A 16,907-nucleotide genomic window follows, 5' to 3' on the forward strand; every position below is an offset into this window, starting at 1 on the left:
TATGTGTGTGTGTGTGTGTGTGTGCGTGCGTGCTTGCGTACATGCGTGCGTGTGTGCGTGCGTGTTGTATGTTGCTGTATTGTCAGATCCATTAGCTTTAAAGGTTAAAGGTTAAAGCTGTAGCGATCCTGGCAGACCATGGGCGTGGCTGCTCAGGTGTGCTGCAGCAGGAATGCATGTGTGAGGAGGGAAGGCTTCCATGATGACACCCAGCCTTATGAGATCTGGCATTACGAGTGTTACGAGTGTTCAGAGACTGTGTTATAAGACCCGGTGTTACGAGTGTTGCGAGGCAGAGTGTTAGGACTGTCATGGTGGCTGAGGGACCGGGACAGAGCTGTTGGGGGGGGGGGGGGGCAGAGGAATGTGTGGTGTGGGTATCACACAGGGAGAGAAATGTCTGTATGCATATTCAACACTACCCACTGCAAACTGTCCACAACCCTGCAGTGCTCTCCCTGCTGCCCCATCCCTGCCTCTCCCTGCTGTTTCTGTCCTGAAGAGTCCATCCAGCAGCCTCTCTCTGCAGGAAACCTCTCACCCTGCGCTCCAGCCGGCAGGAGGCAAGTCACTGTGGGTCACTATGTTGTCCGTTGGTGTTTGCGTGTGCGTGTGTGTGTGTGTGCATGTGTGTGTGTGTGCGTGTGTGTGTGTGTGTGCGTGTGTGTGTGTGTGTGTTTGTGTGTATGTGTGTGCACGTGTTTGTGAGATTTACAGATAAGTGCCTCACTGTTAGAACAGTCCTTCTTTTTACTGTTTGTACTGATTGCTGGTGCTCTGCTGATTCTCCCGGTAACACAATGGCTCCTTGGTTCTGTGTCGTACAGTGGCTGATTTAGTGATCAAACTAATATGCATGCAGTGTGAGGAGATCAGGCTGTGCTCCTCCTGAAAAGATCAGGCTGTGTATCTGTGCTCCTCCTGAGGAGATCAGGCTGTGTATCTGTGCTCCTCCTGAGGAGATCAGGCTGTGTATCTGTGCTCCTCCTGAGGAGATCAGGCTGTGCTCCTCCTGAGGAGATCAGGCTGTGTATCTGTGCTCCTTCTGAGGAGATCAGGCTGTGTATCTGTGCTCCTTCTGAGGAGATTGCCTATGTAGGTTTGTGTGTGTATGTGTGTGTGTGTGTGTTTGTGTGTTTGTGTGTCTGTGCGTGCGTGCGTGTGTGTGTGTGTGTGTGCATGCGTGCGTGCGTGCGTGTGTATGTGTGTGTGTGTGTATGTGTGTGTGTGTGTTTGTGTGTCTGTGCGTGCGTGCGTGCGTACGTGTGTGTGTGTGCATGCGTGCGTGCGTGCGTGCGTGCGTATGTGTGTGTGTGTGTGTGTGTGTGTGTGTGTGTGTGTGTGTGTGTGTGTGTGTGTGTGTGTGTGTGTGTGTGTGTATGTGTGTGCGTATGTGTGTGCATGTGCGTGTGTGTGTGTGTGCATGCTTCAGCCCAGATGGCACGTTATGAACACATAAACAGAACTTGTCCTATTCTGCACAAACATGCAAAGATTATGAGCACAGAGAAAGCCTGGCGAGTTTGAGATGTGTTGATCACCAGGGCTTTCATAACCAAATCCACCGTTATCCGCACCACCTGCGCCTGCCGGGGGTCTCAGCTCCGCCCCTCAGGTCCACCCCTCAGCTCCGCTCCTCAGCCTGGAACCTCGGCCCCGCCCCTCGGCCCCTCCCCCAGCTCCGCTCCTCAGCTTGGCTCCGGCTGTTTCGGCTCAGGGAAGGAGGCTGATGGTGGGGAGACGCCTCGGGTCGTGTCTCTGAGAGAATGCGCCGTTATGCGGAGTGATAATGGAAACAGGCTCCTCGTGCTGTTGCTGCTCCACGCCAGCACTGGGCTGCTGTAACCGTGAAGGCTGATGTCATCACCTGCCACTGATGTCACTTGTTTGTTGCAGAGAGGGCAGCCAGGCTGATTGCTTCTGAGAGGGCACCCCCTGGTGTTTAAAAGAGGAACTGCAACACAGAGGACACTAACTGGGGGAAGACAAGCGCTGACGCCACTGCCAATTACTCCTACAGCTATAGGTGCTTTTCACTGATTTACCACTTTATAAGCATTTTATATATCATTCTACTTCCTATCTTTATCTTTATTATTTCTAATTCTTATCGGTATTGTATATTGAGTTTAACTTGGTTAATGTTTGTGTGTGTCTGTTTCACAGGTGATACACAGAAGACATGTGGGGCATTGAGCTGCTGTTGCCCTTTCTGATGGTTATTAAAGGTAAAAACAGTCAGTCTCTCTTCCTCTGTACTTCTCTCAGCCTGAGTGTGATCACATCTCAGAACACACAGGCCACGGTGCACTTATTCACTGGGTCAGCAGGTGGCGCTGTTGGAATACAGCTGAATCTCCTCGTCTGTAAAAAGCACACAGTGGTGGGAGTCGTTGAGGTGGAGGACCTTGCAGGCTCCTGTCGGAGATCTGATCGCACGACTCACACGCCCACGGCTCAGTCACAGTGAAACTGGGAGCTGCTGATCCCACCTGCCTGTTTCTGGGGCTCACTGAGGGACAGCTCTTCCTGGGTCGTGTGGAAGTTTCCCTGCATTTTCTCCCCTTTCCTCCTCCTCTTCCCCTGGCTGCTCTGTCTCCTCTTCTCTGTAATAGGTTACTGAAATTGCAGAACCAGTCCACCTCTCTGAGTGTCCACAGATCAGAGTGGATATGACCCTGTCTGTCTGTCTGTCCGAGTGTCCACAGATCAGAGTGGATATGACCCTGTCTGTCTGTCCGAGTGTCCACAGATCAGAGTGGATATGACCCTGTCTGTCTGTCCGAGTGTCCACAGGGTGGATATGACCCTGTCTGTCTGTCCGAGTGTCCACAGGGTGGATATGACCCTGTCTGTCTGTCCGAGTGTCCACAGATCAGAGTGGATATGACCCTGTCTGTCTGTCCGAGTGTCCACAGATCAGAGTGGATATGGCCCTGTCTGTCTGTCCGAGTGTCCACAGATCAGAGTGGATATGACCCTGTCTGTCTGTCCGAGTGTCCACAGATCAGAGTGGATATGACCCTGTCTGTCCGAGTGTCCACAGATCAGAGTGGATATGACCCTGTCTGTCTGTCTGAGTGTCCACAGGGTGGATATGGTGCTGGAATTTGGGGTCTGTGCTCGTGCTCCCCTCTCTCTCCTCTCTCCCTCAGATGTCAGCTCTCAGTGGAATGTGTGGATGCCGCGGGACATCTCTGCCATGACCAACTCCTGCGTGGTGATCCCCTGCACCTTCATGTACCCGTCGGGGATCCGCCCGTATCGCGGTGTCCACGGGATCTGGTACTTCGGCCAGCCGTACCCCCAGTTCTTCCCCCCGGTGGTGTATAAGTCCCGCACGGACATCGTGCACGAGAGCTACAAGGGGCGCACGAAGCTGCTGGGAGACCTGTCCCAGCGGAACTGCACCCTGCGCATTGGCAACATCGGTACCGAGCACTCCGGGAGGTACTACTTCCGCGCGGACCTAGGGGGCGCCAACATCTTCACCTACCCAGACTTCACTGAGCTCAAAGTGCTGGGTAAGACCCCTGTCCCATCCTCCCTTCTGCTTAAAGCCGGCCTCAGGCCTGGCACCGTGGGGCTCAGTGACGGTATTCACTCTCCAGGTGTTTAACGGCTTTGTGGGATGTCCTGCTTTTGCCTTTGGTGCTTCCTCAGCCAGCATGTGTGAGTCTGTGTTAGACACTGAAAGTAATTTCTGCTCAATGAGTAGAGGACCATAAAGCTCATGTTGTAAATCATTCATAGTATCATGTGTCTGGTCCTACATCCTACTCCTCAAATCCCTCCATCCTTCTCTCCTCCCTTTCCCTCTTTATTTCTCTCTTTTGCCATCTCTTTCTCTCTATCACTCCCTTTCTCCCTTTCTAAATTCAAATTTAATTTCAAAAATGTTTTATTTGATGACATACACTATCTCGTGTTGCAAAACAGTTGAATGAGCCAACAGTCAATTATAAACGTTTTCCTACTCCCAATCCCTGAAGTAATCCCTCCCTCTCACCCTCCCTGTCTCAGACCAGCCCAACATCGACGTTCCTGAGGAGATTGTGAGCAATGAGAATCTGGATCTGACCTGTTACGCTCCGGATAACTGCCCGGACATGAGTCCGGAGATCACCTGGATGTATGCAGAGTACCTGCCGGACCCGCAGTTCAGCTCGGAGTACGTGGAGGAGAGCAACACGGCGGTCATGTCCAGCACCCTGAGCTTCACGCCCCGGCCCCTGGACAACGGCATGCTGTTGGGCTGCCGGGTGCACTACCCCAACACTTCCTTTGCCTATGAGAGGATGATCACCCTGGACGTCAAGTGTGAGTCCTGCTGCAACCACAGTCCCGGCACAAACACGCGTCACTCTCTGATTTCACTCTGTCTCCCGTTTCACTCTCTCTCCCGTTTCACTCCCTCTCCCGTTTCACTCTCTCCCGCTTCACTGTCTCCCGTTTCACTCTCTCTCCCGTTTCACTCTCTCTCCTGTTTCACTCTCTCCTGTTTCACTCTCTCTCCTGTTTCACTCTCTCCTGTTTCACTCTCTCCCCCGTTTCACTCTCTCCTGTTTTACGCTCTCCCATTTCACTCCCTCTTGTTTTACACTCTCCCGTTTCACTCTGTCTCCTGTTTCACTCTCTCCCCCGTTGCACTCCCTCCTGTTTTACACTCTCCCATTTCACTCTCTCCTGTTTTACACTCTCTCCTGTTTCACTCCCTCCTGTTTTACACTCTCCCGTTTCACTCTGTCTCCTGTTTCACTCTCTCCCCCGTTTCACTCTCTCCTGTTTTACACTCTCCCATTTCACTCTCTCCTGTTTTACACTCTCTCCTGTTTCACTCCCTCCTGTTTTACACTCTCCCATTTCACTCTCTCCTGTTTTACACTCTCTCCTGTTTCACTCCCTCCTGTTTTACACTCTCCCGTTTCACTCTGTCTCCTGTTTCACTCTCTCCCCCGTTTCACTCCCTCCTGTTTTACACTCTCCCATTTCACTCTCTCCTGTTTTACACTCTCTCCTGTTTCACTCCCTCCTGTTTTACACTCTCCCATTTCACTCTCTCCTGTTTTACACTTTTCTGTTTCACTCAGTGCAGACGCTCTTCCTCTGTCGCTGTAGTTTTTTCCTGTATCAGATGTTGTTTCCTCTGTGTGCAGCTCTGTTTTGGAACAGCCAGTTATAAACAGCAGTAAACTCATCTGACCACAAAAACCTCTGCTCACAGAGGAGTGCTGAAACACCAGAGACACCGTCCTCTGATACACCCGCATGCGCACAACTGATACACCCGCATGCACACAACTGATACACCCGCATGCGCACAACTGATACACCTGCATGTGCACAACTGATACACCCGCATGCACATACACCCGCATGCGCACAACTGATACACCCGCATGCGCACAACTGATACACCCGCATGCGCACAACTGATACACCCGCATGCGCACAGCTGGTACACCCGCATGCACATACACCCGCATGCACACAACTGGTACACCCGCATGCACACAGCTGATACACCCGCATGCACATACACCCGCATGCACATACACCCGCATGCACCCGCATGCACATACACCCGCATGCACATACACCCGCATGCACATACACCCGCATGCACACAACTGATACACCCGCATGCACATACACCCGCATGCACATACACCCGCATGCACACAACTGATACACCCGCATGCACATACACCCGCATGCACACAACTGCCCTTTTCTGCACTACAAGTGCAATAGTGCATTGCAGTGGGTTGGGCTCTCATTGCAGGATGGGATATACTCTGCTGACATCATCCAAGAAACTCACAGGCTCCAGACGAATATCAGGGTGTCTGAGAGACGTCAAGCCTCAGCTGATATCCCCAGCTGTGTGCACGGTGGAATTAACCCAGTCTGTTCTGCTGGTGTGGGCTCTGGGTCATTGACTGGCATGGCCTGGATCAAACCCAGACTGTAGAGCTCAGCCTGCACAAGTATATATTATAAGTATAACAAAGCTTACGTGTACAAGATAAAGCGTATATTAATAGCCACAATTGATCTTGGCAAGTACACAGAGTTTGGTTAATGGTCATATATCACAAAAGCTGAGTTTCCTGCAGTCCCTTCACCGGTCATTCTACTGCCTCATTAACAGAGCAGGCAAAGTGAGGCGTAAACAGTCTGCTGTCTCATTCAGCCTGTCTGACAGCGTTACGGTTACACCCCTCAGCACCGATGCACCGCTGCTTTAGTCAGAAAGGATAGAGAGGTCATTTCATTTCACCGTCAGCAGGAATGCATATGAGATCAAAGGATATGGGGTGACGTGGAGCTGAGAAGGCTTTCCTTCCAGTAACACACAGCAACTCGGGTGATTCTGGGACAGGTTTCAAACCCACAGCAGCTGGACTCATCCTGGTGTTCTTATTAGCTGGCTTTGGTGTTTATATTTAGACACTTTAAAAATCATTTGCCATTATTATGGTTTTTTACAAATTACTTAATTTTCCATGGGCTCTGTCTGCCGTTGCTAAAATGTAGAACTTGCCTGCAAATTGTATTGATGGAAAAGTATGATTATTATTATATCCCTGTGGTTATAATTATATCGGCTGGAGCAATAGACACAGGATTGAGCTGAAACGAGTTGAGGTTTTGCACTGAAGCAGTCTGAAGCAGTGTCCTGCTGAGATGCTGGAACTTTGCTGACTAATTTAATTAAACTCAATAGCACAACTGTCAGCCAGTTAATTTTAATAGCACAACTAGCCAGCTAATTATACTTACCATGACAACTCACATGTGGCATGTACAGACAAGGATATGGTCTGCCAGTGAAATAATAACCACACAATGGCATTCAAACACCGAATCACTCAGGTAAAGAAAGACAGAGCTCATGTCATCAGGGCTGTTCATGAACATTAGCAGTGTTCTTAGCCAGCTGGCTAACAGGCAGGGCTAGCTGGGTTTGTTGTGCTGCACCTGTGGGCTGTTTTGTGTTACAGAAGTTGGTGAGCTGATGGGGAGTTGGAAGAGCAATTTTCATTTCTGTCTCACACTCCTGAGCATATTTTTTGAAAGGAGAGCTGAAATTGGTTGATAAAAGGAGAACTGTCATTGGCGGCTAACAGGAGCACCACCAGTGGTGGATTAACTGTGTTAAACTGGATGATGATGCATACTAACTGATTCATGGAGTTTTCCCCAGAATTCTGTACAACTCCAGCTCTTGTGAGTTTCCTGGGTTTAGTGTGGAGGGAAAACTGTGTTGCTGGGGGTTTTTCAGTGGGGTCATTGCTGTCTGAGTGTCCGTCAGTGTGTCAGCGTTAATGAACACTGTTGCCTTCACTGTAGTGTGTGCATGTGATTTCTAACAGAAACCGAAATATGTTTTAAATAGATCATGTTTAAGTTTGAGGTTATTTTGCAATGCTGACAGTCTGGTCAGAGACATTGAAGTGGAGGCTGATATGTTTCTAGCTTACCGTTGCAGCACAGAAACACAGGAATATTTTTTAGTTTTTAGTTAATAATCTACAGCTGCACAACAATGCAGGTCAGAGGTCATGGCTGGGGGCAAATTCCAAACACAGAACAGATTTAAACATGTGTGTTTACATGTATACAGCAGAAATATATTTAATTAGTCCTGTTTAAATGAAGGACTTTAGGGTTTATGATGCAGGTGTATAAATCCCACATGCCTACAAATGTATGGAAATCATAAATTATAAAGATAAATTGCTGATGGTTAACCTCAGCTAAAACCAGCAAACAAACTGTTTTTATAATAATCAGACAAATTTGTCTCATTTTGCAATTTTTATGGTGCATGACTTCCACAGATGCTCTGATGCTGCTGTATCTCTGACGCGCTCTGCTCTGATGCTGCTGTATCTCTGACACGCTTTGCTCTGATGCTGCTGTATCTCTCTGCTTTTTCCCCTCCCTGCAGACCCCCCGCGCTCGGTGTGGGTGAACGTGTCTCAGGAGGTGATGGAGGGCAGCTCAGTCACGCTGTTCTGCGAGGTCGACAGCAACCCCCTGCCTCGCATCTCCTGGCTGTTTGGAGACGAGGAGCTGGTGTCAGACACCTCCTCCAATGCCTCCCTCATCCTGGAGGGGCTGGTAGCACAGCAGGAGGGGGTGTACACCTGCGTGGGAGACAATGGATACGGAGTCATGAACAGCTCCATGTACCTCGCCGTCAAATGTGAGTGTCCCGCGGCCACCTCTACTCAGGGTGTAACCTTCCCCACGGCTCTCAGGTCAGCCTCTGCACCCTAACGCATACACACACGGTCAGAGAACGGTCTGAGGTACACACACACACACACATACACACACACACACACACACACACACACACACATGGTCAGGGAACGGTCTGAGGTACACACACACACACACACGGTCAGGGAACGGTCTGTGGTACACACACACACACACACGGTCAGGTAACGGTCTGAGGTACACACACACACACACGGTCAGGGAACGGTCTGAGGTACACACATACCCCAGCGGTCCTCTCTGCTCCACACTGCTTCACTGGTAGCACATACAGGAAGTGCTACCAAAGCACACAGATTAGAATTCCTAAACGCTAAATCCTATTACCCCTAACGCTGCATTCATCAGAAACAGGAGGATAGGATGCAATTCACTCCTAAACGCTGCATTCATCAGAAACAGAAGGATAGGATGCAATTCATATGCATGGTCAATGGAAAGGAATGAATGCGAAGAAAGCCAGTTACCCAGTGAGCTTACAGGTCTCTCTCTTTCTCTCTCCCTCTGTTTCTCTCTCCCTCTGTCTGTCTCTCTCTCTCTCTCCCTCCATCCGCAGACCCGCCCCGGGACCCGTGGGTAAACGGTTCTCTGACAGTTCTGGAAGGTTCCTCGGTGTCGCTGCACTGCAGCACGCAGGGGAACCCCCCTCCCACGCTCACCTGGTTGAAGGACGGGGTGCTGGTGGGCACCATCACGGCGGAGGAGGTGTCTGTGCTGGAGCTGGAGGATCTGACGCCCCAGAGCGACGGGCTGTACCGCTGCCTGGCGGAGAACGAGCACGGCCGAGCCAGCAGCTCGCTCAACCTCACCGTGGAGTGTGAGTGCCACGCATGTGTGAGGCTTACAGATGTTTGTGCTGTGGGAATGATCTCACTCAAGCACAGATTCTGAGGCTTCAAAGCAGCTTGGAATGATTCAACAATGTTCACCTGGCTAGGTGGATTCTATTTTTATCTTCTAGAATGATTGTTGATCTTATTGGCTTCCAGATTCATTACTCTTTCCATCGTATTGCTGAAGCCTTGCTGAAATTCAGACATGTAAGATCTTATGCTTAAACTGGGCTTGTCCTCAGAGATGTCCAGTAGTCTGTTAGGCACAATCTCCCTCTGTGAAAACCATGCTGACTGTGCCTTGTGGTTTTGCTGTGATCCAGCTCTTAGGATAGATGAGATGCAGATGAAGCTGGTCTGTAGGTCCCTGGATCAGTGCTTTCCTCTTTCTTACAGATTGAAAGCTTATTCTCATTGTTATGCATGAGCAGCACAAGATGTGCACTGTGAGAGGGGCTTGACCTTCTGTTCTTGGGGCTCAGAGTATAAGGGTCTATACAAAATGAGGGTCATTTTCAATGATGTATGTATGTTTTTTCCTCTTTTAAAAAATGTTAAAACATTTTTTGTAAATTCCACAGGAATGTAACTCTAGGATATACCTACTGAATGATAAATAATAACTGATAATTATTAGGTAATATGTGCATAGGTACTACTGGCTTGTGCTTGGTGTACAGTGAAGGCATGAGTGAGACTGTTTCAGTAATGCAGCCCACCCCCCCACAGTCGCCCCTGTGCTCCTGGAGGAGTCGAAGTGCACGGTGGTGAGGGAGGGGGTCCAGTGCGTGTGCGTGGCATCGGGAAACCCCGAACCCACCATCGAGTTCCACCTCCCTGACCTGAACATCACCGTCAATGACACTGAGAGCCGCTTCAACTACTACACGCACACGGACGGGTACACCGCCACTGGCATGATCAAGCTGCGGGATAAAGCTGAGGCAGCGGCCAACGGCGCCGCCGTCAACGTGCACTGCAGCATCAGCAACGTGTACGGCTCCGAGACCGTGCGCCTGGAGCTGCAGCAGGAGAGTGAGTCCCACGCCGCCCTCCCATTGGCCGCTTAAAGGCATGATGTCACACTGGTGGCAGTCACTGACAGAGTGCAGTATTCTTACACCTTGAAATTTAAACAACTGTGCTTGAAAATGCACTTCCACATTTGCTTGGATTTTTAAAAATCTCGAGATATTTCTACACATGATTGTCTTGCTTCTGAGGTGACGTGTCTGTATGTTTTGCATGTTCAGAGATAATGTGCAGTGGCCTCTACATTTAGTCAAACAGCTTCCTCCTGTGAGAGTGAAACGGTAATGGCCCCCAGGCCTTCAGTGTCACCATGCTGTTTGTCTCCCTCATTAGAGAAGTACATGATGGCCGTGATCGTGGGAACCATCGGAGGAGTGGCTGTCATTGCGTTCATCATCGCAGCCGTGAGATACGTGGGCCGCAGCAACAAGAAGTGAGTATCTGCTCCGCTCACAGACAGAGAGAGAGAGAGAGAGAGAGAGAGAGAGAGAGAGAGAGGGAGAGACAGACAGAGAGAGAGAGAGAGAAAGGGATAGAGGGAGTGAAGGGTTGGTGTAAGCCATGGGCAGATGGCACTAAAGAAGCAGTTGTATCATCATCGCTGTTATAGGTCCATCCAGGTAACACTGCAGTCTAATTCACCATGATAATACGCTGTAAATGGCCTATAAATTGTCATTGGCTTTTTATTTATACTAATAAATGGGGCCCTCAGTTTTTATTGAACTTTATGTACTTCATTATCCTCCAGGTGTTGCTGTAGGCACTCACCTGACTAATCATAAAATTAGTGGCAACCTTCTTAAAAATATCTTTGAGTAAAAGAGTTCAGTGGTATCCACTGTCATTCATGGTTTGAAAGCATTCCTTCCTGCAAGTGCTTTCCAACAATTCCTTGACAGCTTTGACAGACTAAGTTTCATTGGTACATTAAAATGACTAATTTCATTTGTCATTTTAATGCATCAAAAAGAAATGTGATTTTAGAGAAGTTAACACTGAAGTAGCTGGTTGATGTTCAGAATAAATCTTGTAATTTAAAGAGCTAAAATAAATGACTGATGTGTCTGTATATGTGTCTGAAAATTGTAGCCAACATTTCAAACACACATGCATTGGGTTCTAAACAGCTGCACTGAATTCAATACATTACAGTGCCGGATTTGAACATGAATGCTGTTTGAGCTTTATTTATGTTAATTAATTCATCAACTCAGATGACTGGGGAGCTACAATTAAATAATTGTTTAATAAGTTGCTTTAAAAATGTCTGCATTGACATCTTGTACATCACAGGACTGAAGTACATGCAAGAAAAGATTTGCAAAAAACTGAGGACTCTACTTTTAAATAAAGAAGTGAAATTATTAATAAAAGACATGTAACTCACAGACCATGTGTTGTAGTGCATGTTAAACATGTCTGATATTTAGGGCTAGGGGGCTGTGCTGTGGGATGGATCAGCAGAGAAAAAGAGAGAGAATGAAGGAAGGAGGGGGAGAGAGAGAGAGGGGGGGAGAGGGAGAGAAAGAGAGAGAGAGAGAAAGAGAGAGAGAGAGAGAAAGAGAGACAGAGAGAGAAAGAGAGAGAAAGAGAAAGAGAGAGAGGGAGAGGGAGTGAGAGAGAGAGACGGGGAGGGAGTGAGAGAGAGAAAGAGGGAGAGGGAGTGACAGAGAGAGAGAGAGAGAGAGAGAGAGGGGGAGGGAGTGAGAGAAAGAGGGGGAGAGACAGGCCTTGCACCATGAGAAAATACACTGGGGTGCAATTTCAATCCAGGTGGGCGGGGGGCACAAAAAGTCATACATACTATTAGAGACATTGGGCTACAAGGAGACAACTGGGGGTGCGAGAGGGAGAGAGGGAGAGAGGGAGAGAGGGAGAGAGACAGACAGACAGAGAGAGAGGGTGACAGAGAGAGGGAGGGAGAGAGAGAGAGAGAGAGAGAGAGAGAGAGAGAGAGAGAGAGGGAGAGGGAGAAATAAAGGGAGGGAGAGAGAGAGGCTGATCATGTGACTCCGCCTCCCTCAGGGAGAATGGCAACCCTGGGCAGGACCTGGTGTCTAAGCTGGAGAATCCCTCTCTGTTCTACAGTGCAGTCAAGAAGGACAAACAGAATCTCAGGAAGAAAGTGGTGAGAAATGACACTGGTGATAAGCACCACCATCATCAGAAATCCATTACTGTTAGGGTAAAGAGGATACCGTGAACATGATTCAGGGGGATTTTAAAAATATGCTTGACAAGTGTTACCTCATCACTGATATATTTGTTGAGATAGTACTGCTCACCCGTGCAGCAGGTGCCCTACTCACCTTTCGTGCAGGTATATGGGCTCTGCTGTGTGATGTTGCCCCCCGACCCCGCCCTGTACTGTTCCTCTAACCTGCCCTCTGTAGCGTAGCAGCCGCCTCCAAATCTGTTTTCTTCTGCGTTACTGCTCCTGCTCCTGTGCCTTTATGTGTCTGTCTGCCTCTAATTCCACACAGCTAAAGACCGAGCTGTTGGGATCAAAGTTTAACTCCATCTTAGAGGAGACCTCCACGGTAAGGTCCAGACATCAGTATATATATTCTGACATGGGCAGATCCCTTTGTCCGATCCATGAGTTTTCAGTACTTGTACAGTTGTGTTAATAGGCGTTGGCTGATATATTGGCTGACTGCCAGTATTGGTGAATTAGCATTTTCTGTGTCTTTGATGTGGGCCTGTAAGATGATTCAGCACGACGCTGCACTCCGTCATGTAAACCGTGGCCCTTTGTACAGGCTAACTGTGGCTGCCAGTCAAGTGACTCAGTGACTCATTCTGTCAGGCTTGTGAATTCAGCCAAAGGCAGTTGCAAAACTCTGAGAAAGCAAGACATTTCACACTGCTTTTACCAAACCATAACTTTCTTAGCAACTATCAGGCTGATTCATCAGCTCCTCCCAGCAGAGAAAAGTGAGATGCTCAGGGTAACTGGCAGCGGAAGCTGTACCACTGATTAATGCACACGCATAACATTAGGAGCTGATTAACATAGCTGCTTTCACTTTCTCCGAAGTAGGCTGTGCTTCATTTTACAAATAAGCTGTAACATGCAGTGTTAGACATCACTTTAAAAATGTTACATTTGTTAGCTTATCATCTGTGTTCGATTATCCAGACCTTGACATTAAATATCTGTTAGCTAGCGAGCTAACTGTTGATATGATCTTTAAGTTGCTTCAGTTTAGCTGTTCAGGATCTCTGCCCACAGTATCTGTATAATAGCAAGCGCTCCCCTTACACACCGATGTGGGTCTGATGCAGAGGTGTTTCCTGACGCTCTGCTGCTCTCTCCTGCACTGCAGTGCTGAGACACAGTGTGTGTTCCTGTGGGCTGCTCCCTGTCTCTCCTCGTTAGCGCTCGTTTGCACCGAGCTGAGGGCCTGCCTTCTGCCCCATCTGCAGGGGGAAGACGGAGAGTACCAGCCAGTGAGCTCCATGGCGGAGCTGGAGCGGCAGGAGCTCAACTACGCCGCCCTGGAGTTCATGGGGGTGCGTGCGCGGGACGGGGCAGGGGCACAGGGGGACGATGGCAGCGATTACACCGAGATCAAGGCCAAATGAATTCCACTGCTTCCCTGATGCTCCAGCCTCCTGCCGCACAGAAGCCCCGCACACTCTCGCCATTCTCCTTCCAATCAGGCCACGCCCACACGCATCCGGCCATCTTCCCTCATATCCTCACATCCCACCACTCTCCCCACCCACCACCACACCCCCAATCACATGACCACCTCCCTAACATCTGGCCCCACCCACCACATCTGGCCACGTCCAATTGTCTCTTTGATTCGATGTCTCACTCTGGGGTCCGCCTCCTCCTCTCCCTGCAGCAGCGGTTGCTTTGGCCTCAGCCCTCCTGCAGGGCTGCTGTGCCAGGCTGTGCCAGGCTGTGCCAGGCTGTGCCAGGTTGTGCCAGGCTGTGCCAGGTTGTGCCAGGTTGTGCCAGGCTGTGCCAGGCTGTGCCAGAGCTCCGGCTGCTGGCGCCCCTGCCTGCGCTGACCCCCTCCCACCCCGCTGGTGGTGCCCTCGGTGACGCTGCCGCTGCCCTTGCTTATGTGCTGGCAAATGGGGTCTGTCCCTCCCCCTGTGTCAGTGCTGGAGCGTCAGGGAACAGGGCGTGTTAACCTGCTGCTCCTCCTCCTGCATCCAGTCCTGCTCCAAGAGAAACGCCCCCCGCCCCCACCCCCACCCCGCCTCTGACTCCAGCTGCTTCCCCCACACGTGCTCCCGCGTCAGCGGGAATGACGCCTCATCGGCCGCTCTCAAACGCTGCCCGTGGCGTTCTGACCCGGGGCAGTCCCGGCTGGCGCTTAGCAACAGGCCCTGCAGATACAGGAAGTGATCTGACCGAGATGCCTGCTTTGGAAATGTCTGTGGGTTGGAGCTGGTGTAGGAGCATTAAGGTTCAGGACTGCGGAGTGCTGATTGGCTGTGGTGAGCCTCTGTTCCCCTTAATATAGCTCCTCCGTCAGAATTTCAGTGTGACACAAATGTGTTCAGTACAGACAGAACACACTGAAACATCCATGTGCATTTAAAAACAGCCGACTCACACACAACAGGCTGCACACACACCCCAAATCCAGCGTGTAGCCAAAAGTGTGGAGCGTATGGGTATCACTTTACCTGACAGTGCTTCTTATAAATGTGCTTTGAAATGGTTATTAAACATGTAATACATGCTTATTAATGCTGCTATACTGTATTCTCCACTTGTGGACATTGTGTAATAAGATTGCATCTGATGCTTTAATGATCCAGATTGATGTAGATTATACAAATGATTTTCAGAGAGAATATTTCAGCCATAATTATGTACATAGAAACATATATTCCTAGACAAATTCTCCTAACATAGTGTCCAGCTATTTATTTGATTAACAGTGTAAAACTGTATCTATGATAAAGGGGTCATAAAGCATTAATAAGCAGCACATAATTTGGGTAAAGAGATACCGGTACATGTAAATACCCTGCACAATGCTATTAGTGTCATCACTATGTCCATTCAAATTCCCCTAAAATCACTGCGTGAAACTCACACTTTGTTTGATGTATCGGTATTCACACTTCAGGAATGCCAATACATCAAACATAGATATATGAGTATACAGTACATATGGTTTGTAACATTTTATCCTCTTATTTAAAAATATATAGAATGTCTCTCTGTGTTTTTTTTTATTTAGAGACTTGAAAACAAAACATGGAGAAGCATTTTTCATCTCTTCTAATTTTTTCCTCGGTGTGCTGTAAAGCTGTATGTACATGACAGTGTGGTGATTATAATTATTATACACACAGTGTTTTGCTCTTCATTGACCAAATAATATGACCAGAATTCTACAACCTGTTTGCAAATTAGCACTCTTTTACCTAAAGGCTGTATGATCTATGTGTTTTGCTTACTATATTTGATTTTACATTCTTTCCTGAAAAAAAAAATCTTTATTCTATTCAAAGATTTGAAGCAAAACAAATAAAGAACACAATAGGACAATTGCTGTCTAAGCTTTTACTTTAACGCTATGGATCGGTCAGTCAGAGATGCAGCGGCACTGAAATGTTAGTGCTTTGTGTTTTCTCTGTGTGTATGATTCCCCTAATGTATTAATCTGAAAGTATCCATGTATTGGGAAATAACACTTTTTTTCCAAATCCACTGTCCCCTGTTCTTATTCCTCTCCAGACTTGCACACACAGGTACATGCACGCCTGTGTGTTTACTTGAAATCAGTGCAGTGAAGCAGCCATTATAACTGAGTTTCTCTTGATCATGTGACCTGCAGCTCTTTCAACTCGTATATCAAACATGACCCTCCAGGCCCCCGTAGGTGTGCCAGGTTCAGCTGTCCTGGTGTGATAAGCAAACAAACGTGACCAACTGTACAGTAAGTGATTAATTACAAGGAGCTCATTGGTGCAGAACAATATATGGGCAGAGGTTCAGGATCATCAATTCACAAAGAACATCAGTGTTTCTTTGTGTGAGAGAGTGCAACAATGTCCGCCTGGTACGTGGTATACCAGCAAATTCATTAAAGCATCGTACATCATTAAATCATAACAGCACAGCAGCGTCCAAAAGAAAACCTCTGAAAAATGGGTGATTGAGAAGGAAGTACTTCCTGTATGCTGTAGGTTTCACTCGACGGGAGCAATCTAACCCTGCCAGCAGTATCTGCATGCACCAGTGTTTCTCAGTTCCCTGCCGCGGGTTTGACGGCTGCCTTTCTGATACAGGTCTGGCCTGCTGTAGGTGTTGCCATGTGGCTTGCAGTGGGATGGCACCTGCTCCTCTGCAGGGTCACAGGAAACAGAATTATTTTCTGAAGCAGCTGCGAGGCTGAGCACCACCCAGGGATACGAGCAGAGTGTGGTAAAGCAGCCGCGGCACAAACCATGAAGTCATCTATATAAATTCATAAAATCTGCCATAACAGGCATTATTAACTATAGATACCATAGTATCTGTGGTCCATTAAAATATTGACTATGCATGAAACACTTATTATACACATAAAAGACGATGGAAAAGTCATCTACAAAAACCCATTTGCTATACATGAAACTATATTTCCTAAAATATATTTCAGTTAAATACATAAATATATCATATCGCCTCTGTTTTGTTAAAGTGCCATAATTGGTAGATGGTATTATTTTGTCTCCAGTGAGGTAAGGGTTTCTTTTCTGCAGAAATGTGAAAGTCTCACT

General features: G+C 48.4%; 1 protein-coding gene across 6 annotated transcripts in view; it reads left to right on the plus strand.

The window, feature by feature from the left end:
- The window catches only part of LOC118784011 (myelin-associated glycoprotein-like), a 28,820-nt gene extending 12,377 nt beyond the window's left edge, over positions 1-16,443 (plus strand). For 3 of the 6 annotated variants that reach the window (XM_036537979.1, XM_036537977.1, XM_036537978.1), the window contains exons 2-12: positions 1,897-2,026; positions 2,167-2,228; positions 3,156-3,524; positions 4,024-4,320; positions 7,958-8,215; positions 8,852-9,112; positions 9,858-10,163; positions 10,494-10,593; positions 12,189-12,291; positions 12,647-12,703; positions 13,593-16,442. In XM_036537979.1, coding sequence (XP_036393872.1) covers positions 2,183-2,228; positions 3,156-3,524; positions 4,024-4,320; positions 7,958-8,215; positions 8,852-9,112; positions 9,858-10,163; positions 10,494-10,593; positions 12,189-12,291; positions 12,647-12,703; positions 13,593-13,751 — 1,956 coding nt within the window. In that variant the 5' untranslated portion in view covers positions 1,897-2,026; positions 2,167-2,182 and the 3' untranslated portion in view covers positions 13,752-16,442. Of the gene's footprint in view, positions 1-1,896; positions 2,027-2,166; positions 2,229-3,155; positions 3,525-4,023; positions 4,321-7,957; positions 8,216-8,851; positions 9,113-9,857; positions 10,164-10,493; positions 10,594-12,188; positions 12,292-12,646; positions 12,704-13,592 lie in introns of all 6 variants that reach the window. The other 3 variants (XR_005005219.1, XR_005005218.1, XM_036537980.1) reach the window with 3 other exon arrangements.
- Positions 16,444-16,907: the final 464 nt, after the last annotated feature.

The sequence above is a fragment of the Megalops cyprinoides genome, chromosome 10 (assembly GCF_013368585.1).
Source record: "Megalops cyprinoides isolate fMegCyp1 chromosome 10, fMegCyp1.pri, whole genome shotgun sequence".
Classification (NCBI taxonomy): Eukaryota; Metazoa; Chordata; class Actinopteri; order Elopiformes; family Megalopidae; genus Megalops; species Megalops cyprinoides.